Source organism: Lissotriton helveticus, chromosome 8 (genome assembly GCF_964261635.1).
Source record: "Lissotriton helveticus chromosome 8, aLisHel1.1, whole genome shotgun sequence".
NCBI lineage: Eukaryota > Metazoa > Chordata > Amphibia > Caudata > Salamandridae > Lissotriton > Lissotriton helveticus.
The window spans coordinates 1,189,193,751-1,189,220,975 of NC_136069.1; the positions used below are offsets into that span (position 1 = coordinate 1,189,193,751).

Here is a 27,225-nt window from a genome sequence, read left to right on the forward strand (position 1 = left end):
GAAGAAATGTGTTCAAAAATACATTAAAAGCATTAAAATCATTAAAGTCCTCGGCGAGCTTTAACTCGGCTCAACAACCAGGAAGGCAGCGCTGAAGTGGTTACCTGTTCCTCTTTGTGATGGAAATTGTCTTACTTTGGTTAGTTTAGTTGTATTAAATATAAGTAGTACTTTGCACTGGCCAATGATTGCTTCAGGGCACGATGACCGTATGTATTGGCACTTTTGTGCCATTTAAGAGATGCTCTTTATTTGTGAAAGTAGTATGAAATGCCCCCACCCTTCAAAAATTCCTACTAACCACAAGGTTGATCCCGGAAACTATGTGACATGGAAGAAGAGCAAATGATCCAAAGGGAAATTGGATGGGAGAAATTAGGAAATGAAAACAAGAGACTGTTAGCCGCTCTCTTCTATAGGAAGAAGACAAACAATCTGATGATGTTTCTCTTGGTGCTTTCCTATGGTCTACTTCTGATGCTTACATACTTTATACGCACATAGTAGCTTTACATCGTTTCCACAAAATCTCTGAAATCTTGTGGGGCCTTCTCTCATCCTTCACAAGCAGTGGGATTTGATGAGATGCTACTCTGTGCTTATAGTGTCGAATGTGAGTGGTTGTGCAAAGTACAGTAAGGATCTTACAGCTGTTGCAGACAGCCAGCGTAAACCCCTGTTGATACCTGTGAATTTCCAGATATTTTCACTTTGAAGTATTTTTGGGACCAGAGTTACAAGAGTAACACCCCTTATGACAAAATAAAAATTGCAAATTAGGATAGTCCTCCTTACAGGCGGGTGTTACAGCCTTGAGCCAGTCGCACACCCAGCTTTGCTAATTACAGAAAGTTGATGTAAAATGTTTGACTTAAGAATGATTTTATGTTTCTTCAAAATAAATATTTAATTCCTCTTTTACCTGTCCCAGAGGTGCTAAAATCTTAACACTCTTCTCACTTTACACTAGTAGGCGCTTCTCGTATAAATAAGTAGAACAAGTCGTTACTTTATGATATGTGAAGCTGCTTTCTGTATCAGTTATACACTAACACTTCTGAGATAAGGAGAGAGGAAAAAGGTCAGGATGGTTGTGGGGCCTTGGGTTGTGGAGGGGCATTTTTACATTGTGCATTATCGGAGTAAATGTAAGGGTGGCATAATGAGGATCTAAATTTGTTACCAGGAGGTCATGTGTACCGAGACTTTGCAGTGTATTGTATTGCACCCGGTGTTCATTTTTAGAGTTGATGCGGACAGTTGTGTGTTTTTTTTAATTTTTTTTACTGTATATGATGCACAGAGACACCTCTGAATTAGCTCAGAGGACTCGTCTGCTACTAATGAAGTGTAGTTTAGAACTGTTATGCTCCAGTGTTCATCACATGTCATAATGCTTGCCTTGGCACTTTTCTAAGTATCGTGTGTGTCACTTATGCAGCTTTTGTAATAACTGTGTTTCACTGTTTTGGAAATGTGCAGTCTTCCGTTGAGTTGAACCCAACCCAGAAGGACCTTGTCCTGAAGATTGCAGAATTACTCTGCGACAAGAACGTTGATGATGGAAGAGCAGAGTATTGGGTTGAAAGAGCATCTAAACTGTTTCCAGGAAGCCCTGCTGTTTATAAACTTAAAGTAAGTACAGTTTTTCTCCTCTGGCTTTGGGAAAAGATCATTTAGTATTTATTGAACTTCAGATTAGTTTACCATACTCTTGTTTTTAAGTAAAGTAAAAAGGATTTGCCAAAGGCATTTATGAGTAGCTCTTTGTGCTTTTTTATGTATTAAATTCTTGCTATTTGTGTAAATTTGACCAATGTATTACTTCACTTTGTGTACCAAAAGAGAACAATATGATCTTGTAAAGCATGGTGTGGACCCAAACTCGCAATTTCTTCTGACTTGGTACTCTTGATTAACTTTTTATTCTCCTTGTAACTAATGGTTTCCCTCCTTGTTTCCTCATTACAGTTTGATTTGTTTCTCTGTGTGATTATTTTCTTCTAAATAACCCTTCTGTAAATACAGGTGTATCCTTTCATGCTTCCTTTCCTAAACTTAGTCAGTTGTATTTCATTTCAGTAAAGGTGCTGCCTAGTGTCTCGCTTTAATACCATGCAATATGTGTATACTAGAGTGAAACCCAAATGTGTCATTGATAACTATGAATTCCTATTAGTTTTAGAAACCATGAATTTGAACAATTGCAAGACCTTCATTGTCAAACATTTTCTCTAATGCCTTCTACATTTACACATGTTTTTTATAGGAGAAGCTTCTGAATTTTAAAGGAGATGTAGGTTGGAATCAGTTGTTTGACTTAATACAGTCAGAGCTGTACACGCGGCCAGATGATGTCTATGTTAACATTCGACTAGTGGAGCTGTATCGGACAAATAAAAGGATGGAAGAAGCGGTCAATCATTGCCTCAATGCTGAGAAGAAAGGGGCCCTGCGCACCAGTTTGGAGTGGTGCACTTGTGTTGTGCATGTACTGAAGGTAAGGAATGATGTTGTAGATCTCTGTAGTTAGGGTCATCTGCTGAGCTGTTTTCCCTTCAATACCACCCCCTTTAACTATCAGCTTTATCCTCAATGGTCAGTCAAATGGGGGGACCACCTCCTGGAACATGATGTATAGTGTAGTATATTATATGAACAATTCTAGTAGATAAACTCATTTCATGGCTGAAAAATGAAATCATTGAATAAATAAGTGAAGTCAGACAAATTTATGATATTGTAGATTCCTGGATTAACAGAATTACTTACAGTGTAAGATCTAGAAAATACTTTGCAGTTCCTATTGCTCAATGTATTGGCCATCTAAGATTGCTTGTTTCTAGTAAAATGTTTGTTCTAGCTGATTATCTCCAGTTTTCCCCCCAAGATCTCAATTTATCAGACTATAATTGCAGGATTGGAAGCTATAGCCATTCAACATCATTTCTATTTGCAGATTGATATTGGTATATTATAATTTGTACTGCCAAAAGATGTTTGTAGTAAATGGGGTTCTCCAGTTTAGGATTTAGAGCTTTACCATGTTATATCCCTCAGTTGCTGAATAGGATCGCTGACACTATTTGAGAGACGCAAGTTAACCGAAACAGGGAAATAGTCTCTTTTTCTAGATTTCTAAATGTTGAATAATTGAGCCAAGCTGAATCACTGGGCACTTACTTGTTGTGCTCCCTTCACTATTCTACCTCCCTCCATACAGAAGAATATGTGGCATTCCTCGCTTTTGTCAATCTTATCCTTTCCTGCTTTTGGCAATTTTATTTTTTAAAATCTCCTTTAGAGTATTTCTGTTTGCCAAGTGGTGCATACAGGTTTACACTCATTTGTCAAATGCTCTTTTTGGCGATGAAACTTAAGTTGTATGATTTATTAGAATTTGAGCTTCGGTGGGTAACCAGATCGGCTACATGCCACTGGGGACACTGACCTGGTGTGGTCTTTAATGATACAAAAATATATTTTCAGAGCGGTAATCATGGAACACATCAGGTGAGGCAAGCTCTGAATTTCACAGACAAGTCAAACGGTAAAAGGAACTACATGAATCCTTTCTTTAGGAGGTGACTAAAATGATTTGAAGAAGCAGTAAAGGTACTACTGCCAGCCAGGAGGCACGGGGACATTATTGACAAGAGAAATGTTAAGTCATTGCAAACTTTGGAAAATTGTCTCAACAGACCCAGTTCATATTTCTACAGTCAGACCCACAAACACGTCTTGTACCTTTTATTAAAGGTGATTCAACAATTCGTTTTTGGGTTAGGTAGGTCATGGAATAAAGTTCATGTTTTCAAGTGTGTGATCTCAAAAGCTCAAACACCTGGAATATAACATTTTCTATAAACAACACTGAGATGTAGGTTAGGCCATCTTTGTTCATTCCCCCCCCACCCCCCCCCCCAAAAGCCATCGGTAGTAACAAGTCCACGACATTCCCCATGAATCTCAGAAAATGTAATGCTCATGACAAAGAACCTATCTCGGCATATATTCCTCCAAGTAGTCTCTCTTTTTTTCTTCAGGCGGCATTAGTCTCTCTATGCAGATTCGTTCTTATTCCTGCGTCTCCTTTGTGCCTGAATCACAGAACACATCCTGTTAGTGATTTTAAAAAATCTCTTCAAACTCTCATACAAATAACATCCTCCAAATCAGATTAACAGTATTGCCTTAGAAGCAGAATCTATGAACCCCTTGCTCAGTTTTTAGGGAATAGCACTCAGGGTATTCATAAATAGAGCGATCATTCACTATGGTAATGTTTCTGTCTGGTGGGATAATCCTTGCCTCCGTGTCCTTGGGAAAACTGAAACTTTCTTTTGCAATAGCTACAACATTTTACATTCGTTGTCCGCACTGGAGGCGAGGACTATACGAATTTGAAGCTTGCTTGCTTGCCATCAGTGAAGCCACATTCACTATTACTTGAAGGGGGAGTCGAACGACCAGTCCACTGGATTCATAATATTGGGAGTACCCAGAGTGGTGGTTTTAGAAGCCATTGCTCCTCTTGCTGAATTTGCCCAAAACCTTTGTTGATGCCTGTTTCCTGCATTACCCAGCTTGCTATTGTGTATGATGCTGCTGCCAAAAAGTGCTTCCTCGTGGAAATCAAAAGTTGTCACAGCCGTGGATGCTGAAACTCCTCTTGGCATGCTATCTCTCTGGCGTTAGACTAAGTACATCTAGTGATAGTCAGTGTATCCCAGTGTGGAGTAAACATCTTAACTGAAATGTTTAGGGCATGAGAATTTGATACAACTGTGCACAGCACCAAACAAAGTAGCATAGCCAGTTCAACAGATGGCTTTTTTCTATTCAGATACTTATGTCTCTGCTATGAAAAGACTCTTATTTATATCCCATAGTGTAGAATATCTTGGCTTGAGCGGTATCGAGAAGCAGACTTCTCTCAACAATTGATCTACAAATGGGAGGACCCCCACCCCACTTTAACACAATGCCCCAAACGTGCCCTGCCGATATGGCTGATCAGAAGGTGTTCACTCACATGCAAGACTCTCCCTCTAAGGCTACTCCTCACAAGAAATTCAGTATATGGACAGGACCCACTCCATGAGATTCAGACCCCATTCCATACACCATCTTTTCCCAACTGACTTGTACCTCTTGACATTACTATAGGCCCAAGCTCATCTGATGGGTTCTCAGCCTATACTGAAATACCCAGAACTGTACAACGTGCCCTGAAGCCTGTAGGCCATAAGTTGGATAGAGCCGTCCTTTACAAGTCGATGGAAGGAACCTTGCAGTTTCCGAAGTAGTTTCGAACCGTGGAAGAGAGAGACTAGTAAATTCCAGGAAAGTTCCATGAGTACTGTAAACCATACTTGCGATCTCCATATTGGGTTGATGAGAATCAAGTCTGCCCCTTGTCTCTGAACTTGTACCTCCATCCTTGTGGTCATGGTGAAGGGTGAGAATGCATATATGCTCTCCGTGCACCAATGTTGGAGAAAAGCATCTGTCGCCACATCATCCGTGTCTGGTCTCCAAATAAAAGATGTAGATTTAGATATTGTGTGTTTTTAGAGGATGAGTGTCCTCCAGTCTGGTTTTCCTTCCTTGGAGTGAGATTTGGGGACTAAGATCACTGGGCTGGCCGAGGGACTCTGAGGGTTCAATCACCCCTGGTTCCAGCATCTTGCGGACTTCAACTCTGATGCTTTCTTTGACTTGATAAGGCTGCCTGTATATTTTATTTTTGACAGGTAGGCTGTCACCAGTGTCCACATCATGTGTACACCAGGTTGTCTGACCAGGGGGTCGTTTCAAAGAAAAGATCCCCGCATACTGCCTTAGGACTTGCCTGCAGTCAGTCTGTTGTGGGCAGTGAGGGTCTCTTGAAAAGATCACTCCATCAACAGACCCATTTTGAGGGTTGTTGGAGAAGAAGTAAGGGAGAGGTTTACCCTCTTCTTCCTGATCCTCATCAGTGACTATCAGCACTGTCACATCAGCCCTGTCATGATGGAGTTTAAAACGGTTCACATGGATAACCCTTGTGGGGCTCCTGGAAGTGCCACGGTCCACCAGATAGGTGAACTCCCCTTTTCTTTCTAGAATAGGGTAGGGTCTACTGTACTTGTCCTGGAGGGCCTAGGTGCCACAGGCTCCAATACCCATACTTTCTGGTAGTGGGATTAAGGGGCCCTTCGGTTTGCTACCTGCCTTGCCACTGGCTTGAAAGGAAATACACGGGGCTGCAGAACTCCTTTACTTTCTGGGACATGCTTGGCCAGTAGAAGTTTGGTGAGTAACCTACTACAAACCTTTGTCTGGCCAAGATGCCCAGCTAGGCGATTGTTGTGTGCTAATGAGACCAAAAACTCTCTGTACTGCTGAGGCACTACCACTCTCCTAATGGCACCAGATTTGGGGTCTCTGGGCTCTGTATACAGGAGTCCCTCCTCCCAATAGGTTTGGTGGGAGCCACTACCATCTCCCTTTTCCTGGTCAGCAGCTTGCTGTCTCAGGCTCTCGAGTGGGACCGGTCCTCAGTCCCTGGCACGGGTCTTCCCTAGAGGGTCCCCTAGGTCTAGGAGCTCTGCGTGGTAAGGCCCAAGTTCCTGGGGCTCAGTTCCCTCAAGGGCTGACCAGTCTTCTCCCTGAGGAGAAGGGACCTGAGCTTTTTTCTCCACAGAAGTTAGTTTCCCAGCCTTCTTGCCTTTACTCTTGGTGGGTTGGGCCATTATTCCAGGCTCCCACTCCTCTTTTTCACCCTGCATTTTGTACTGTGCTCTAGTTTTCATTCACACCCATTCATGTATTCCCAACACGCCTGCATGGGGTCTTAGCTCTACCTCATCCCATGCTGAGGTCGCCAGATCATTTCCTAGCAGACATTGTACTGGTATTGTAAAGGACAGAACCACCTGCTTTTAGCCAGTAACCCCTCCCCATTCTAAGGTTACCATTGCAATGAGGTGGACCTTGTTATGGTTATCAGCATTGACGACTGCATTCGTTTGTCCAGCCAAGTACTGTTCTGGGGATATCAGTTTTTTAGTCACTATGGCAACACTTGCACCTGTATCTCTCTGTGCTTCTACTTCATTCCCATTCATATATGGATTTTGTGTGTACTTCTCCAGGTTACTGGGCCAGACGCCCCATGTGGCTATATCCACCTCACCCTCAGAGACCAAAGTAGCTTCGGTGTGCCCCCTGACCTGGTCTGGGCACACCAAGGATCCACCCCAGTAGAGACTGAAGGTGCACTAGTGGAAACCTTTTTGGGACTGAAAGAATCCCCAGTTCGGTGTCCATTGGCTTTACAATTGAAACACCAAATCTTTTTTCGGATCCCAGTTTTTACCCTGGTACCCACCCTTTGATTGGGAAGTGTCTCTGGGCCCACCCTCCAGAGCAGGGTTTGGGGGCCTTTAGAAGACTCTTTAGGTTTTTCCCCTTCGTGTCCTACATCTTTATCCTGGGGGGGAGAATCAACCCATTTCTTTTGGTCACCCACTCCGTGGATCTTTCTGGGCATCCTTGTTTTGACCCAATGGTCCGCTTTCTTCCCCAGTTCTTGTGGAGAGACTAACCCTAGATTCACTAGGTACTGATGCAGTTTTTCTGATGTACAATTACTTAACAAGTGCTCCTTCATCAACACATTGTAAAGACCTCCATAATCTTGCACCTTACTGCCTTTCAACCAGCCACCTAGTGTTTTGGTTGTATCTTGCCTACATTTGTATTGAAGCCTGAACTCTTTTAAAGCCACCGTCAAACCGATTTGTGTAATTCATGGGCAACCAGGTTAAGCCCTGTAAGCCCTGTAACAGGAAGGATCTTAATTGGCTTCTAGTCCAACCCATCACATACGTCCAATACATATATTTTTAGGTCGAGCGACCTATCTCAATGCGCATGCGCATTGAGCGGGAGCTCGATATATAGGGACTTAACCAGAGCTTACAGAGATCAGGCGATTCCCAGGCGATTTCTTGCAGTGCCCGTGAAAGCTTGCTCAATACGCATGCGCATTCCCATAAAAAGCGCGTGCACAGACACCAGCCCCCCTCCCACAGTCATCCCCCAGCGTGCGCTGTGCCAACAAGCCTTTGAAGTGAAGCTTAGCTTCACTTCAAAGGTATCCGCTACCCCCGCCCCTGCTTCACACGTTTCTCGCATTTCTCCTCCCTCCCTCGCCTCCCTCGCCCTTCAGCGTGCCCTGTTCACCCTGCTCCCTTTCTTCCTTCGTTCTTTCCTTTCCTTCTTTTGGCCCGTCAGCCTCCATCCTTTCTTTCCCTCTTCCTTGTTATTTTTTTCAGTCTCAGTATCCAGCTGCTTGTTTAACTCTTGCCGCATCCTTTGAGCTCAAAACCATCTTAAATAATACTATGTCCTCAATACTTTTCACGCTCAGCAGAGCCCTTTGGCTCCCGCAGCGCAGCGCGAGTTTTAGACACAGCTGTGCATATTAAGTGCATTGCTGCCTTTAAAGGCTGTAAATCCCCAGGTTTCACCACTGTTTTCCTTTTCACCATCACCTCACTAAATCCAGTTATGGATCTTAAATAATGCGTCAAAAGCTTCTCCCCTAGCACGGTGCCCGGTTTTATGGTATTCTTTCAATGAATGTGCTAGGGCGCCCCGCTCCCTAGCATGGCGCCTGGTTTCATGTCTTTTTTTTTTTTTTTTTAATGATTGTGCTCGGGCATCACGCTGCCTACCGCGATGCCCGCTATCATGGGTTTTATTTTCATTAATTTGCTCCTGCTCCACGCTGCCTAGCTAGCACTGTGCCCAGTTTCCTTTTTTTTTGTAAATCTTTCCTGCCTCTCGCGTCCTTTTGCCACTTTGCCTTTTCCTTCCAACTCAGTAGTTACTTTCTACCCGCTGATGCTTAGTCAGCCTATTTCCTTTTCTAGCCTCTTATTACGACCTGCCTCTTTAATTACCTGCATGCCTCTCTGATTACCCTCTTCCCCTGCCCGCCTCCTCTTCCTCACTGGTGCCATTGTATCCGCCCCCCTGTACCCCCTGCTATCCTGTTCTCTCCTCTCCTTCTCTCTCTACAGATCGCACCTTAATCCTTAATGACGCTCCCTCTTTGCCTCCACCACCCTCCCGTGTCCTCATTATCACTCATCATCCCAACTCGCCAAGCTTTCCAGTTCACAATCAGTCATCACCACATCTCACAAAGGTTTTCAAGTTCACTATCAATCATTATCACTTCTCCCCAGGTTTTCCATTTTCATTTCCACAATCAATCACTTATTCGAGCCCACTTTAAGCATTATTTTTGAATTATTGTGCACAGGCGCACCGCTTTGTGTTAGCATGTCACCCGTTTTTTTATATTTACAACACGGGCGGATCGCTTTAGATATGGTCACGCCCCCTGCTTTTATGTTTTAAAAAAACAATAGCTTTAAGTCTCGCAAATGCAACAGGTTTTGCATTTGCCCGAGCTTGAGCTATTGCATCTGACTGGGGGAGAAGGGTGATAAATGAAGAAAAAGTCGCGTTTTATGATTCGGATAAAAGGTATTTTATTTGTATGTTTTCCACGTTCAACTGCACCCCAAGAGAAAGCATTACAGCAAACAAATGTGCTTGTATTTGTAAACAAGAAGAACGTGCAAGGATAGGTAAGTGCACAGGGGCAAAATACAGGGAATAATGTAAATGTTTCTCAACTTTGTCATGTAGACAATTCCCCTTTGGTGAAGCTGGAGTAGACTTGTTTTTTGTTGGCTGAGCTAGTGCCGCTTTTACAGTGTGGGTTGCATCTGCTTTTATGAAGCTTAATTTGTGGCGGGATAGGTGCCGGGGCTCAGATTATGTGGCAGCTTTTATTGAAATATGTTTCTTTTAGCCTGCCTAAGAAACAGCACAGAAATCATATTATTCAGGAGGACATGTTGTTTAGAGGGAAAAAGCTGAGACTTTTAGCACTCGTGTTTATTTCACTTTGACGGGAGATACAGACGCTTTCACCATTTCTGGCCGAAAAGAGTTTCTCAGGCGGCCTTTGGAATCCGTGCGTGTCCTTTCCAGGCCATAAAGGCCTTTTTTACCCGCATAGAAGCCTCATCATATGTGCCCAGCCAGCTGCAGTCACTTGCCGTTTATTGACTGTGTGTTAATGTACATAAAAACGTTAGACAATAAACACTTGCGTGAAAGCAACTTATCACCCAATGCACGTGCATGCATCTCCCTGTCGCCACCCCAGTCTCCACTGCCCTCTCTTCCCTCCGCCCCCCACAGTCGTCTGCTCGCCTTCTCTACACCAGGTCCCATCACCCCTGCAGAGCACCCTCGTCTCCCCTCCCTCGCCCCCGCCTGTTGCACCATGCCTGCAAACGCTGTGCAGCTCCACGCATGGACCATGGAGTGTAACAACAGCATGTTTGTTGTGCGGATTATTTTTTTCTTCAATGCCTGCTCAGCGACCATTTGCCTCTTCAAAGGCTCCGCCCCCCGCCTGCACCACTCTCCTACTCCCCCTCCCACGCAGCCCTTTCCGTCTTCTTATCGCCGCAGCGCATGGCACTGCTTACATTTTACTTAATCTCCCCAGTTTCCCCACATCACTTTTCACCATGGACTCTATTTAAAGAGCTGGGCGCCCGCTTTATTTTACAGCATGTTACGCGATTTTCAATAGTTAAGTCAAACAAATACAAGACGTATTGCATTGCAAATGTTTGTTACATTTGCTAATGCTTGCTCCCTCTATTTGGCTACAGCTGTTGCCTCCTCCTTCCTGAACGGAAGAATAGAGGCTTTCACACTTCACCTAATACCGAGGACACACAGAAACCTCAGTGATGTCGGTGTGCTCGTCTTTGCTCCAAGGCTGTTTTAAAACGTCCACCCCCTACAACATTGTGCGCATTGGGTTTGAGAGAAGCAGAGGTTATATCATTTTTTTCTAATATCTGCGTGCAAATCCTCGGCGCAGATGTCCAGTTGTGTGTCTAACACACGACCTAACACTGTATTTTTCATAGGACACCTAGCCCTTTGCATAGAGTGGTCATAGATATGTAAGGGCACCTGTGTGACTGGCACATATTTTAGGCACAAAAGTTATTTACAATAGTTTAAGCTATTGCTATTATAAATTACAAGAACTTTTATTTCAATATTAATTATTTAAAAAAATTAAAAGCCATTTGTATTTATTAGATGAATACATCTAAGTCATGTACATACAAAACATGTTGCATTACAAATGCTATAGGTGTCACAGTTGAAAAAGTTTAAAGTATTGGCGTTGTAAATGACAAAGCTATTAATTTGGCTATTTTCAAGACCAACACATTAAAAAAGAAATTGTCATTTACAAAACCAATCGCTCCAACTTTTCTAATGCGAGACCTATTGCATTTCCAAAGCTTGTTTTCTCATTGTAATTGGGCCACTAATGCCAACAAAAAATAGGGAGTTAAAGAAAACAAAAAATTCATCCAAGCTTTCCTCTTGGATTTCCTTAGTGGTGTTTCACTTCAGAGACATCAGCATTTCCGCTTCAAAGACACTTCCTCTAGCTCTGTTGCTTTTTATTTTGAAGAGCTTGAATTCCAAATTATCAGTTATTTAATTCTGACCAGCAATGCACTAGTTTTTTTTAACGCCTAACAAGCTTTATTTATTTAGAGCTTCTACAAGTAGTTATTAAAATGCTTCCTTACGGGCACATTCATCATAGGAGCCAATGTGCCTAATCACAGAGGCACTTTTCCAGAGTATTTCTCATTGTATTCGTTCATCATTCAGAATAGTGCTAGAAAATGAAATTGAGGCATCCGTTCCTCCAAATATCAGAATCTGGAGTGTGAAATGCTGCCTCCTGACCAGAAAAGGAACACTTTCAATGATAAAGTGTCAAAGTAGGCACCATATCCATGGCTGACTGCATAAAGGTATGGGCTGCATCAACGAGTATAAAAAAAAAAAGAGTAGGTGTATAGAAGGGTGGATACATCTTGGGTAATGAGAGGGGACAGGAGGCCAGAGAACTCGGGTGAGCTGGACAGAGATGTCTGACAGAATTGAATGGGAGTGGACATAGAGAACATGGAGCTTTGGAAAGTCTCTAAGGAAGCCTGGTTGGCACAACAGAATGAAGCACTACCCCTATGATTCTCTTCATATTTATCTGTTTTTATTTTGTATTGCCTTTATGTTTTTGCTGACAAACACTGAACGTTTAACAATAAAGAGTAAAATACACATGTATGAAAATATAAACTGCAGCAGAGCTCATGCATTAAGCCAAAAGAGCAGCAGAGTTTAACCCATCTGAAGCCATAAAGTTGTGTTTCAAGTGGTCGAAAGGGTTCTGATATTCCTGTGCCTAATATGCTATACCTCGAGAGTTTTGATAAAGTATGTTTTTTGTGTAACGTTTAATTGCAAAAAATTAACTTCTGGTTAGCTTCTTTCTCATGGTTGGTGATCTTTTTAAGTTCCAAAGTCGTTTGTGTGTGAGCAAAAGGACGATGCTTGTTTAGGGCAAGAGGGGATTTGGAATTATTACTTAACCTTAGTCTAACAGTAGCTGATAGTTTGTTTATTCATAGTGGTGAAACAAGTGTTTCAAACGGGGGAAGGAATCACTTCTATAAGGTTGCGGTATTCATGGTTTCTACTTTTATCAGTTCACTGTCAACTTTGTAACATATATTGCATAAACGTTTGATTCCAGAGTATTTTCTGCCATTCCAATTGGTGCCAGTGTCACCCAAGCTAGCTGTACTTATTAGCTTCGACTTTTAAAATGGTAATAAAAGTGGGAATTCTCCCCCCCCCCCCATCTGTTGCAACAGATCTTGCAATTGCATGTATACCTGGAAATAGAAATGTGACATATGTTTTTATTCTGTTTTTTTTTTTTAAATGCTCACTTAAAGACTGTATTTGTTTCAGGAATACCTGAAATCCTTTCGAGGGACTGGGCCTGATAAAAGCATGTGGAGAATGCTCAATAAGGAGTTGCTTCTGGCTCACTGCAATCTCATGTTGCTGTCTCTTTCAAGTAAAGATGTGCAAGAATGCAGACAAGTGTTCCAGAGGTATGTGGCCACTTTTCCAATTGGTGTCCCTTTTAATTACCTTAATTGTCCAATGACTCTTACCACTGCTGTGACTTTCTTTAACACAGATGTGCCCTTACATTGCAGCAAGTGTTATAGAGGTAGTTTAGTCATTAGACGTGTCTAGAGGTGTGCATGCTACTTACAGCACAACCTTGTCGACAACAAATAATGTTCTGTTTGAGAGTGATCACAACATTTGCCCCTCCTTCAACTTCAACAAAATACATAGTTGTGGCAGATGTAAGTCTCCAGTGTGCTCATAGGAACATAGAGCCCTAGTCCTATCCATTAACTCCCCTAAATATGACCATAATCTGACAGATTAGGCAAAGTCATCCTCATTTTACAGACTGGGAACCTTGAGTTATTTCTATGTTGTTTAGCAGCGTCCGCAGCAGTTGCATTGGTAGAGAAGAATGATACCAAAATGGAACATTTTCAAACTGCTAAGTGGGAGAGTTTGGAAAAGAAATTGTGGAAAAGTATTTTCACCATGGGCTTATATTGAAACAAAAGCAATCATTTTTGGAGACACCTAAAATAAAGCCTTTTTGGTTAAAAAAGTTAGGAGTCTCCCTCAAGAATTTGGTCTATTGCCACGTATACACTAATATCAATATGCTTGATACACAAACCTATTTATTACGGTATCTGGTGTTTGGGGGTTTTAAGCAGTACTAACATGTTCACACTGCCTCTGGAATGCTGTGGTTGGTTCATCTAGTCAGAAGGTTTAGAATATCTATTTTAACGCCCCTTGATTGCCTATACTCAAAGCCTTCCTTGGTTCTTTAGATGAACAGAGCAGGGTCTTGAAGTGGGCTGGGACAATGGCTAAGGAGTGTCTGCTTCTTAGGTTCACAGGATGGGTGATCTTGTGGATGCTGTTGATAATCTTATTGCCCACGTGCTACTGGGCATTAATGGATGGTACATGTCCTTTCCCCTCATTATGAAATCTTCCCCATTGCTCAGGCCCATGACCATGCGGATAGGCTGTTACCAGCTCTTAACTTCAACAGAGGGGTAAATACATTGCATTTAGGTTATGAGCTGTCACCTGGAACACTTATCAGAACACCAAATGGTCTGACTCTCCTGACTGTTTTTTCAGTTTTGATCAGACACTGCAAGCTTTGAAGCAGTATGCGACTGGCACTGATGATCTGTCAATTATGTTCATGGAAATGAGAGGTCAGTTCTACATGCACGCTGGAACATTACTGTTGAAAATGGCACAGAACAGTGAGGCACAGTGGAGAGCAGTGACTGAACCGGCTGCTTTATGCTATCTTATTGCTTTTCAGGTAAGATTTTCTTTTGTCCTGTATCCAATATGAAGTTTGTGACAGTTATGTGGTTGCTCTACTTATTGTTTGATTTTATATGGTATTGTTTATTATCATATTAAGAACTGTAGCCCTGTTTGTCAACCTTGTTTTCTTAGGTCAACATTGTTGTTCTGTTTCAGCAGAAAATAGCAGTTGTGTACATTAACCTGGTTGAATTCTAACTTTTGATCTCTATATTAGGTCCCAAAACCAAAAATGAAATCTATAAAAGGTTCGGAAAATGAGCAAGATTTGTTGGAAATGCTAGCGTGTGATCGTCTAAGCCAGTCAGGTAAAACTAAGTGTTGATTTTCACAATGTAGTTTGATGCCTTTCACGAGACCGCGGCTAACCAAAGTTTTAGGAACTGCTGTACACGCAATTTAAGATAACAATTCCAGGTTTCTGAAGGTGTTGCCTTGCAATAAAAGTGTTGACAATTTACAAAGTGTCTTTGTTTCAGGAGGACGGAAAAGGTTTTGAAAGAGGCTCAGAAATATTTTGTAAGCAGCTGTTCAAGATTTATCTCGGTCTCATAGGCTGTATGACATTAGCATGCATTACGAACTTGTGCCTTTACCGCACAGACCTTTACCATGCATGCCTTTACAAGGCAAAATAAGGAGCAGACCCCCTTCCTGTTTCCCCTCCTTTTCGGCAATGTAAGTGTATATATAAGGTAAGCAAAACATATATATATCACCGCGACTTTCAACCACTTACAGATTTAATTTCATCGACCAGTTAACCCATACTCTGTCAGGTCTGCTCAGGCAAACTAGGAGGCTGTGGTGTTCTTGGACATAAAACCATCATACCTTACTCCATAATTCCTGCTGAACACTTTACATCATTCGCAGCACTCCAAGTAGAGTTTTCTTCTGCACTTTTGAGTAAGCCAAGATGCGTTTTTATTCCCAGGCGGCCGCTTGAGAATGAATTCATTGGTCACCTCCCTGCCACTCTAGTCACCAGCCTGGTTTTAGTCCTGGCTGTGCACTGAAAATGCCCCTTCAGTGCTAATGACCGAATCCTTTTGAAGGTTAACATGAAGATTATTATCCTACTAGATCTAATGCCAGCATTCTGTGGTGTGGAATATAAAATACTATTGAACACTCTTTAAAACATGATTGACATTGATAAGACTGTATTCAAACGGTTCAGTACATACCTTTCCGAACCTACTCAACAAGTTAAATTAGAATATCCTTCTTGGACCATATCCCTTTGCTTTTGGTATTTGTCAAAACTCCATACTTGCAATAAAAAAGAAAAAAATAGTTTTTTGTTTTCAGCAAATAATGCCATGTTTTATATTGGTTAGATAATTCCAGTAGAAAGAAATAATAATCTTATGCACAGTTTGGAAAAGAAAACGGTATTACTTCACCATTGCACCTTGTTAAAACAATTATCTCTGGCAGACGCTTTCGGTTTGTGTCCCATTGCTAGACGCTGTGCAAAGTCGGTAGGTGGCTAATAACATCACTTTGAGGACTCCAGTATCTGCACCCACCTGATTATAGCCCACTATGGCAAATAGTCACTAAGGGTGGTCAGATTGGTGTGACCGGTTCCTTCTTCTTGGCATACTAACTGACTATGAGGCAAGCACTCAGGGTCTAGAAATGTAGACATACGTGAGTCGGCAGAGTCCTCAGATTGTGGTGCACTGCTCTTTGAATCACTAATGGTGGTCTCTGAAAATTAACAGCCATGGGGGCAAACGCCACTTCCATCGCTTCTGATGGATACTTCTAACCACAGAGTCCTCTTTCTTTAGAATACTCCCCAGGCACCCCCCCCCCCCCCCCACACACACACACTTTTTGCCAGACTACTGATTCACTTTGAGTTTATGTGCCCTGGGTCCCTGACAATCAGGTTCCTAGGGCCTGTGTTCTTTCCCCAAAACTGTACCTTGCACCCCCAATTGGCACCTCTCTGGCCACATGGCAGTCCCTTGTAAAAGGTACCATAGGTGCCTAGGGCACTGTGGCCAGGGAAGGCCTCTAAGGACTGCAGCACTTATTGTGCCACTCTTAGAGGCGCTGTACCATTACACCCAAACACTGCACTTGCAGGCTGCGTGTTTTGGTGCAGAACAAAGTGAAGAGTCGACCTGGCACACATCCCTGTGTGCCATGCCTACAACCCACTTCTCTGGCATAGATCAGTCAACCCTCTAGCTGGGTGCACTATACCAGTGGTGGGGGTACAGGTGCATGAGCCCTGTACCCCTAAAGTGTCTAAAGACATTGTAAGTGCAGTGCTTTCATTAAGAGTATATGGTGCTGGGAGTTTATCATTACGAACTCCACTGTACCATAATGGCTGCACTGAAAACTGAGGAGTTTGATCTCAATCTTCTCAGCACATTAAACCCACACTGATGCCAGTGTGGGTTTTAATGAAAAATGCACTCAGAGGGCATCTTAGAGATGCCTCCTGAAAAACGACCAGGCTCTGGTGGGTTTCCTGACTGGTACACACCAGCCTGCCACCACGAGACCTAGGGTGGGAGCCTTCGCTCCCTGAGCCCACAAACCAAGCCTTTTCTGGGTGAGGTGTTCACACCTCTCCCAGGCCAGGGAGAGCCATCTGTGGCAGGGGAGCTTCAAAGGCCTTGCAGCCTTTGTAATGTGACCACCAGCAACTCCTGCTATCAGGAGCAGGCCCCCTTCCTGTTTCCTCTCCTTTTCAGTGGGAAGACTGGCGGGAACAACTAGCCAACCCCATCGGTGTGCCCACCTCTGCCAACCCCACCCCTCAGGTGGGGGAGGCAAGGTGACACCCACTCTTCAGTGCCTACCATCTTGCAGATGGCAGGCACTCCCCAATTAGGATTAGGGATTGTTCTCACTCCTCCACGTGGGGTAAGCACACCAAGGGTGTAGTCACCCTAAGGTCAGTAGCCCATTGGCTGCTGACCTCTAGATCCCTAAAATGCCCCCTAAATACAGTATTTACGGGGCAGCCCTGAACCAAGAAGGCAGACAAAAAAACAGAAGAAAAAAAGAAGGACCGAACAGCCATGCCGTAGCTAACAAGAGGAGGACGCCCACTTACTTGGCCCCAGCCCTACCGGCCTGTCTCCACCTTGAATCTGCTCCAGTGAATTCCCGGTGTGTCCTGCAGCACACATCCTCAAGAAACCAGGAGGACCTGCCTGCCTTCCATCCCAACGACTCTGTCTCCCATGAACACCGGATTTGTTCATCAGTCTCTAGCTCCGCAAGGATTCGCAGGTCTGCACCTGATGCCGGCAGCCCGAGTTCGAGTGGCTCAACACCAAGAGGAGGTCTCCCCGGCTATCCTGACCAGAGATCCGGCGATCCCTGACCTGCCTCAAGCCGAAGCCTGCAGCCTCAAACCGGAAGGTCCCCCAGCCGTGACCAGGAGCTGGTAAGAAGATCCGACTCTAAAAGGCACTCTTGCACCCGACACCCCATGGCCTTGGGTGGCTCAACCAACAGTGCCTAACCAACCCACAGCATTCTATCTTACCTCTCCAAGTGGTGGTCGCACCCAGAAGACCTTCGTCCCTGAGCCTGCAGTGTGTCTGCAAACCGGAGACTCCCCATTGAAAGCTACAGGGCGCCCAACGCCAAAACAGCTCCCTGCACCTGCCGCTGCAGTGCTGCTGAGGGTGCACCTTTTGTGCTGGCTTGAACCCCCATTTGCCCTGAGCTTAAGTCCAGGAGCTTTGCTCCCACAACCCAATGGCCTGCTTGTCAGCAGCCACCAACCGTAGGCCCCCTTTCCCCCCATTGTATAACATTGTGCCTCAGCACTCTGTACCCGGCCGCCCTAGTGCCGCTGAGGGTGTAACAAGAGTGCATCTGTGACCCTGGGGGATCCCTGAGTCTAACCCCAGAATACCAACTCCCACAAAAAGTAATTCTTAAAGTAATTTACTGGTCATTTTACTAAAAAAAACAATACAAAGTATATGTACTTTATTTCCAAAGCATTGCATTTTCAGTAACAATACTGTAATCAAACAAAGTGCAGATACAATTGTAATTCAAACTGTGTTACAGCTACATTACTACTGTGAAGTATTTATTGCTTACCCTTGCCAGGCTTGCTTGGTTCTAGAAAATAAAATAACTAAAAAGAATATTTTTATACAAAAACAATTGGTCTGAAGTTCAGTCTTTGAGTGTATGAATTCATTTGCTGACTGTGTACAACAAATGCTTAACACTGTCCTCTGATAAGGCCTTACTGATCGACCACACTACCACAAATAGAGAGTGAGGTACTATCTACTTTACCTCTGCCTACCTTTTGGGTTCCACTAGACTCTGTGCACACTTTACCTCACTTTGGTGTAGTATATACAGAGGCAGCTTCCTACAGTCACTAAGTAGTGGCATAGAGTGCTACTCTGGAAGTGATTGAGTGGAGTTGCATATAAGAGCCTTCCCTGTGCATGGACATCAATTGTTTTTTTTCCACGCTTACATACCTGGATCCAACACTCTGCTTACTTTTTTCACTGGTTGACAAATTCCATCTGAAACCTTTTCCACTGTACAAGGGAACAATGTCCCCACTGAAGACTACAGGGTTCAACCTGTATTTTGACTATGACTATCGGAAACAGATGTCAGTGACTGACCCGCACAAGGTGTGCCTCTGTTTGAGTTTGTGGCATGACTTCAAGTCGTGTGACGACTGTGCTCTCAGGCACCCACAGGGTTACCAGGATTGTGAAGCGTAACTGTGTTACTGAAAGAAGCTACATAAGTTCCACTTCAGGTTGAGAGTTCTGACTCTTTCCTACTTTTGAATTCAATCCTACGACAGTGCCTCTTCGCGGTCGAAGTTGTCTGCTAAGCCTTAATCGACGCAAGACTCTACCCCATCCCGCCTCTGTCTATGCAAAGAAAAGTTGGGACTGCATCAAGGTTATCAATTGATTGCAGTGCTGATTCCTCAACTGTTCATGTTGCACTCTGAATTTCCTGGGCCACCGGCAGCACCACAGCTGGTCGAGGCCTTTAAGGAGATCATGCTGGATACTTTTGGCAGTCGTCCAGTTCCCTCTAGTGGGGGCTCCAAGGATCCATATGGGCCTCTTCTCCGGTTACCACTAGTGGTTTCCCCTCTGCGCCATTTGTGCCCCTAGAAACTGCTATGGGTTCTGCACTCACTCTGATGCAGATTTCCATTGCTGCTCAAAGGCCTGCGCTGTCCCCCCTCCCCACCAAACTCGATCCTCATGGTACCTGCCCCAGAGCTCAAGCCTCTACCGACTACAGTGTCTGACCTCGAGCCCCAATCTGCTTCAGCCCCAACTGATGTCACATCTTGACTCTACTCCAGCGCACCTGCACCTGATCCCTGCATGCGTGTATTCAGCCAAAGCACTTCCTCTTCCACGAGGGCCTCATCACCTTTTTGCCTCTAATTCTTATAAACCCAATGGTGATGATTTACCCCCACTCAATGATGATGATATCTGCATGGACATAAAAGTTGCCAGTGGGCTGCGTACATCCAGTGACACAGGGTTGATTTTGTTACTTGGGCCCTAGTGGAGAAGAGCTCATCATTTGCTGTAGTGAATCGACCTGCAGCAGAAGTCCTGGAGATACAGCTGCCTTTATTTGAAGTTGAGACAAATGCCCGATCTGAAGCCCTACCTCTATTTAATGAAGCAGTGACTTCGGTTAAGCCTTGCCTTTGACTACCTGTGAACAAACAGGTGGCCACACTGGTGTCCGGCAACCTGGACTTTTCTTACGGAGCACCCCACTGCTGAGAGTTGTTTGATCCAAGCTTTCACCAGCGCAGCCAGTCCTAATAGATTCCCGGTGACCCCTCAAGACAGAGTCAAAAAGGATTCAATTTTCGTGAAGTGGATGTTCCCCTCCTCCTCCGGCTTGCTGTTGAGGTCTGTCAGTGCGGACTGCATATTAGGTTACTATACGCACACCCCTTTGGACATGGCTAGCAAGATCTTGCCAGCAGTCCCGGAGAAGTTTCAGCCCTCTGGCTCAAAACGTTCAGGTCAATCAGGATGCAGCAAAATGTCATTAGGGCTGGCTTAAATACTGCTGACTGCTAGGGGCGTGAGGGAAGCACTTGTGTGGTGCTGTGCTGCCACGGGTGGATGCTATCTGCTGGCTTTTCAGGGGATGCACAGCTGTGTCAAATGGAGATGCCTTTTGATGGGTCCAACCTCTTTGGCAAAGCAGCTGATTATGTTCTTTAACACTTAAAGAAAGCAGAATCAGAGTGCGTTCCTTGTGTCTTTCCACCCCTGACTAAAAATATCCCCAGCAGTTTCTGCACTGCTCTAGAGGGCTGTCGTATAGCATCTTCCCCAACACAGCAGTCAGCCCAGTCCTTTCGAGCCAGGGCTAGTGATGAAGAAGATATCCTGCTGGTCAGCATGGACACCGTTCCACTCATCTTCCCTGCGTATTAGTCTCCAAGACACTTTAGCTTGCCTTTGGCGGTTCACAGCCACCCAGTGTACTGAACCGTTAGCCATTTTCTTCCAAGTTGGCAGGCCATCACATCTCTCACATGGATCCTCCAGATTGTCCAGCAGGGCTAAGCCCTACCATTATTTTCCGACCCTCAATGCCCTCCAAAATTAGAGTGACTTTCAAAGGAGTACCTATCCATCTTGATGCAATAGGTGCAGGCTCCACAAGTGTGCTGGCCTTTGAAGTAAAGGCAAGCTGTTATTCCTGCTGTTTCCTTGTGCCGAAGAAGGATGGAAGTCTTCATCCTGTTTTGTATCTTCACCCTCTGAATGCCTTCCTATGGAAGGACACATTCGAATTGTTCACTGACCCAAGTTCTGGATGCAGGTGACTGGAAGGCTGCCTTTGACCTGTAGGATGCATACTTTCATGTGCCCTCCCTACAGTCCCAAACCAAGGTCTGCTAGTCGCTTTTTCAGTTGGGTTTGCTCATTTTCAGCCATACCAGCACTATTCTACTGTTCACGAAAGTGATGCCGGTGGTTGCCGCATATCTTCAGCGGTTAAGGATTCTGCTTTCCCACTATCCCGATGACTGGCTGTTGAAGGTGGGCTTGCCAAACTTAGGCGTAGACTACCTCCAGATGATAGCAAACCTTTTGACATGTTTGTGGTGCTTTATCAATGAGCCAAAGTCTCATCTGGCTCCTCCTCTTCCTTCAGGAGCTCTCCTGGACGGATTTCAGTTCAGTGCCTTTCCTCCCCGTAACGCAACCAGAACATTCAGGCTATGATCCTGATGAAATTGTCAAGAATTGTGTGCAGTGGAGTTCTCAAGAACACTCTCTAGGAGATTTGTTTAGGCTGGAGTAGAACACAGGACTCCTGTACGTCTTTCTACCACTCCTCTCCTGCCCACAGTTCTGAAGATGATCAGGAACATCCGGGCCCAAGTCATCCTAATGGCCCCGGATTGGGCCATGAGAGTGTGGTACCTGGAACTTCGGGACATAAGCATTTGTTCTCCCGTCAATAATGCTGCAGGAGGATCTTCTTTCACACCAGTAGAACAAGGTTCGGTACCTGAGCCTGCACAATGTTTACCTCCATGCATGGAGACTGAGCTGCAGCAGTTGACTGTGTTTGATTATGCAACCTGAGACTGTGGACGTCATCCTCACATCCTTCTATAAGGTCCAGCTAGACTGGGTGCTGGGACAAATTTTTGACCTGGTTTAGAGTCCACAACTCTGACCCCTTACAAGCCAAACGGTTGGATGCATTATTGTTTTGTCTTTTACCAAACAAGATATGGCAGTGGGTGCTTTTGAAGGTTAATTGCCTGCCCTTTCGGCCTAGTTCTGTTTACCAGACAAACCGTCTTTGTTCAAATCACCTGTTGTGATGCGTTTTATTAAAGGTTTGATACCCATATTCCCTCCCAAACCTGTTGTGATGTCAGTCTTAATTTGGTACTAACTTTCCTTGTGTGTACCCTCTTTGAATCCAAACATAGCTTCTCACTACTTCTTCTCACCATCAAAACAGTATTTCTCATTGCACTGCTTCAGGCTCTAGTGGTGCAGCCACTGTACAATGCCCTTTTCTCAGACAAGCTGGTGTTGTGGACCAAAGCAGCCTTTTTGCTGAAAATCGTGACTTCATTTCATGTTGGTGATTCACTTTCCCCCTTGTTCTTTGTTTCATCCCCTTGAAAGTGATACTTCATCACATGGAGGGTGAGAGAACTTTGAGTTTTTATATAGATCACACCATAGACCATTGGTTGGACGCTGAGCTCTTTGTGGAATGTTTCAGAGCAAAGAAAGGCAAGGCGGTGCGGGAAAGGACTCGGTCACAGTCCTCTGCATTAAGATTTTCTACTCGCTCAATAACCAACACACACGTAAACCCCATCAAGACTGAAGGCTCATTACACCTGGGTCAAGGCTGCTACTACTGCTTTGGCACATGAAGTGAGTGTTCTTGACCTCTTTAAGGCCGAGACTTGGGTGTCGGTGTGCACATTCTTGAAGCACTACTGCCTTGACAGCCAGGTCTGACATGAGGACTGGTTTTTCAGCAGCCCATTTTGATGCGAGTCCACTCCACAGGCCCTCTACTTTGGGGACATGGGGTACTGCTTTGGTACTTATCCTAAATGTGAAGAATCTACAGCTAGAAATGTCCATCTGAAGAACAAATTACCGACCTCCAGTATCGCTCTTTCTGGTGGGTGCTTTGTGTAATCCCAGGATCTTCAATGCCCTTCCACCTCCCTGTTCTGTGGAGTGACCTCATTTTACCATCTAAAAAGAACCCAAATTCGAGATCTGCACATTTGTAACTCTAGTTGTCTGTGCTCAGCAGAAAGAGTCAAGCAGGAAACAGACATAGGCGGTCAGGGTGTTGTTTCTATGTGACTCTGCTTGTCTGGGGTTAAGAAAGTGAGTTTGGCGCTGCACTGCGACTCAGAGTAGCGTGCAGGAACATTGCAGTGGAAACATCCGAATTCTGGGCTGACACCTGGGTAATATTCTAAAAGGGAGGAATCTGCAGTTAGATAGAGTATCCAGATGAAGATGTTACCAAAGGTAAGTAAATTGTTCCTTTTTGCGCTTAGCAAGCAGCAATTATGTAGAACCCGTCCTTATTGATATTAATCAAACACCTAGAGAATGAGTTAAAGGACTTGGCATTTCTCTTCACCAATATGCAGTGATACCCAGTTATATCTCAAGCTTGACCCAACTGAATCTGTTTTTACAGTAAATTCATGCCTGGATCATGAAAAAAAATGGATGAATTGGATACAATTGAAATGCCTTAAAGACTGAATTTCGCCTCCTCCCTACTAATCCCAATAACGCCCTGAAATAAGCTCTGACAAACGCCTTTAAAAACTGATGTGATCGCCCCAAAAATGGACCAAATTGCTATCTGTTTTACTGAACGAAAGACTCCCCTTAACAAACATTCGGTCTAAATAATTCACGTTCATTCAGTTCACTGAGTATATATGAGAGATTTCACATCCACATAAGCAATGCCCCCTATAAAATTGCCAAAACAGTTGCACACCTGGGGGGAAAAACACCTTCACTTCATAGCTTAAAAATGTGGTTCCCTGTCCGTTCAATGTTTTTCGCATCCTTTCACCTTATTCGTAACACAAGCTATGTGTTCTGCTACTTCCTGATACTCACTTGCAACCTATCATCAAGTGTACATCTTCCGTAATAATGGCTTAACACTCCAACCACAATTTATTTCATTTCACAATTCTGGTTTTACACTTTCTTCTACATTTTATTATGCTTTCTGTATGTCCTGTATGTCTATATTACAAACCTTCAATCTTTACTTTTATCCCTACTCTGATATATATGCACCACCTGTAACCCAGTTCCTTATAAGAAAAAATAAATAAAAAAAATCTCCAAACATGTCCTCTCCAATGAATGTACTGCATCTGTTTCTGCACTTTATTGTTCTAACTTTGCTGTCCATTGAAATAAAATTAGATGTGTGCCCATCTGCCATTCTTTATGTTCCCATCTTCAAGTCATGTTTCTTCTGCCATGGTGCTTGCAAGTAGCTGTGAGGGTGTTGATGTAAGTGATAACTCTTACGTCAGAGGAGTGGGCATTCCATTGAAATTGTTCCACAAGGGTAAATTATTGAAACTCATATGTGTTGTAAGGAGTTGTGAGGTGAAGGTGGCCTTGGACGCAGGTGAATAGGAGGCAGGCTAGTTTGAAGACTGTGAAATACTTTTGATGCAATATGAAAGAATTTTGCCCTTTCTTCTCAGCTTGCCTTAATATAGGACATATTAATACATTGTCAGGATTGTTTTTTCTTTAAATTGGTATTCATTTGACTAGGATTGGACAAGTTGCAATAGTTAAGGCCTGAAACTCTAACAATTGTTTTGTTCCATAGGACACATGCTGTGTAATCTAAGCCTTAACAAGGAAGGCTTCTTGAAAGGTGTTGTTGAAACCTTTGCAAACAAAAGTGGACGAAGTGTTTTGGTTGACGTTTTCTTTGAGAACAAAATGGCAATGGAACAATCCTTCCTGGGATCTGACGACATCTGTGATATTGATAGCACCAAACCCAAAACTGCAGAGCTGGCAAGATACGACAATGGTAAGAATTGTATTTTATAAATGCATACTGATCCATCAAATACAGTCAGCCTGATATTGTGTGCCCTGTAGGTGCAGGTCATAAGTAAATTAGCATCATAACATTTCATAAATGTAAATAAAGTGTAGTAGCGCATGGTAAACCATGCCACCTCAGTTTGGACCAAGCCATATGAAAATTAGTCTTGATCCTTCTCCAATAGCAACAGTTCAGTCTGAACTGCTACTTTGAGCGATTGCCAGTTGTTAGACATATTGCAAGCATTCCTACCATCACCTTTTGTTTGTGTGGTATACCCCCCCCCCCCCCCCCCCCAAGTGGCAAGGGTATGCTCAGATGTGGGGTTTGTGCTCACTGTGATATTGGAACCAAACTACACCCAGCTGACCAGCTCTAATCAGGTCGAAATTGGTGTTGGGTTGTTTGCGTTCCTATTCAAGCAGGGTCACAGCTGATTTGCATATGACTGGGCGCAAATTGAGGTGGCATGCTGAGTTAAAGAACGATGGGTTGAAATGCTACCCCGAACGAATGCTAGTGATTAGACTAATTGCAAGCACGCCTCCCATCACCTTTTGTTTGTTTGATCAAGGCGTGAGCAGCAAAATACTTTTAGAGCCCAGGCATTGGATAGAGGTCTAGCCTAGTGGTGCCGTCCCTCGGAGTCCAAGTGATCACAAAGCAGAGTACAGGGGACCATACAAGCTCACAGTGTTAATCCTGTTCTAGGGGGTAAGTCATCATAAGCTGTTCCTCTTTTGGACACCAGCATCTGCCATGGAGCTGTGTTTAATGGAAATTCCCTCGGATTCATGCTTGGTACCATCACTGTAACTGGAAGTTGAGAAATGTGTTTCTGACCTATCTCAGCCCCCCGACGATGCTGACATTCTTTATGCAGAACTCCCCTCAGGCTCACTCTAGTTAACCTGTTGATGCCAAGAAGCTTTTGGGGCCCCTGTTCCAACAACCACTAGTTGTTCCATCCCAATTGCTGGTCTGCCATGCTTTGGTGCTCCTTGACTTGGATTTAGTACAAACCATATCATTTTATTGACTAGAAACCTTCGTCGTTGCTGCACCAGTATAGCCAGTTCCAACTTCGGATCCATTACAAGATATTATGAATTTTCTGAAGATCATTCTTTTCAGGTCCAAACGCATGGCGCATTGGTTGTTGAAAGAAGTGTCTTACAGGCCTATAACCTGTGGGGAGTACTGTGGCAAACCTGTGAAATATTTGCTCTTACTCTGATCCTATGCAAAAACAGCAGTTGATAGACAGAATGCAGAACAATTTCATACATTCACCCCAGTACAGAAATCTGTGCCTAAATCCATTGTTTTTTTGATCACCATCCCATTCCAGTTTAAACCTAGCCATATGCAAATCAATCTTGACCCTGTGCCTCATGGGAACAGTCCAGCCCGAACTGCCAATCCAGATCCTCCCTGGACTGGAAACAAGCATCCTAGGACCGGTTTCGGGGTTTCACCCCTCTTCAGCCAGGATAGCTTGATTCCAGTGGCATGGAGAGCACGGGACCCACGTCTGGGCATACCTGTCCCACTCTGGGTGAAAAATGCAAAAACAACAGTTGATGAACAGAATGCAAAACAATGTCATATATTCACCCCAGTACAGAGATCTGGGCCTAAATCTATCATTTTTAGGGGTGGCGTAGTGGGCAAAAGAACGATGGATTTAACCCAGATCTTTTGACTGGGGGAGAATGTTTGCATTGTCAGCATTCCGTCCATCATTTGTTTGCTGTAACACTTTTCGCCCTAAGTGGGATGGGTATGCCCAGACGTGGGCCCCTTGCTCACTGTGCCACTGGATTCAAACTAGCCTGGCTGAAGAAGGGTGACATACCTTGAAACCGGTCCCAGGATGCTTGTTTCCGGTTCAGGGAGGACCTGGCCTGGCAGTTCGGTCTGGACTGTTCCCATGAGGCACAGGATCAAGACTGATTTGCATATGGCTGGGTCCAAACTGGGGTGGCGTGTTGGGCAAAAGAACGATGGATTTAACCCAGATCTTTTGACTGGGGGAGAATGTTTGTATTGTCAGCATTCCGTCCATCATTTGTTTGCTGTAACACTTACTCTGATCCTATTCAGTGGTCAGATATTCTCTATCATGAGGATGACCACTGTAGTGAGGCGGGCCACCTCCTT

The 27,225-nt window shown here is 44.1% G+C and overlaps 1 protein-coding gene across 1 annotated transcript in view; it reads left to right on the plus strand.

The window, feature by feature from the left end:
• Positions 1-27,225, plus strand: part of LOC144773228 (E3 SUMO-protein ligase RanBP2-like) — a 559,200-nt gene that overhangs the window by 122,619 nt on the left and 409,356 nt on the right. The window contains exons 4-9 of the mRNA XM_078658126.1: positions 1,483-1,635; positions 2,270-2,500; positions 12,940-13,085; positions 14,224-14,416; positions 14,642-14,732; positions 24,835-25,044. Coding sequence (XP_078514252.1) covers positions 1,483-1,635; positions 2,270-2,500; positions 12,940-13,085; positions 14,224-14,416; positions 14,642-14,732; positions 24,835-25,044 — 1,024 coding nt within the window. The remainder of the gene's footprint in view (positions 1-1,482; positions 1,636-2,269; positions 2,501-12,939; positions 13,086-14,223; positions 14,417-14,641; positions 14,733-24,834; positions 25,045-27,225) is intronic.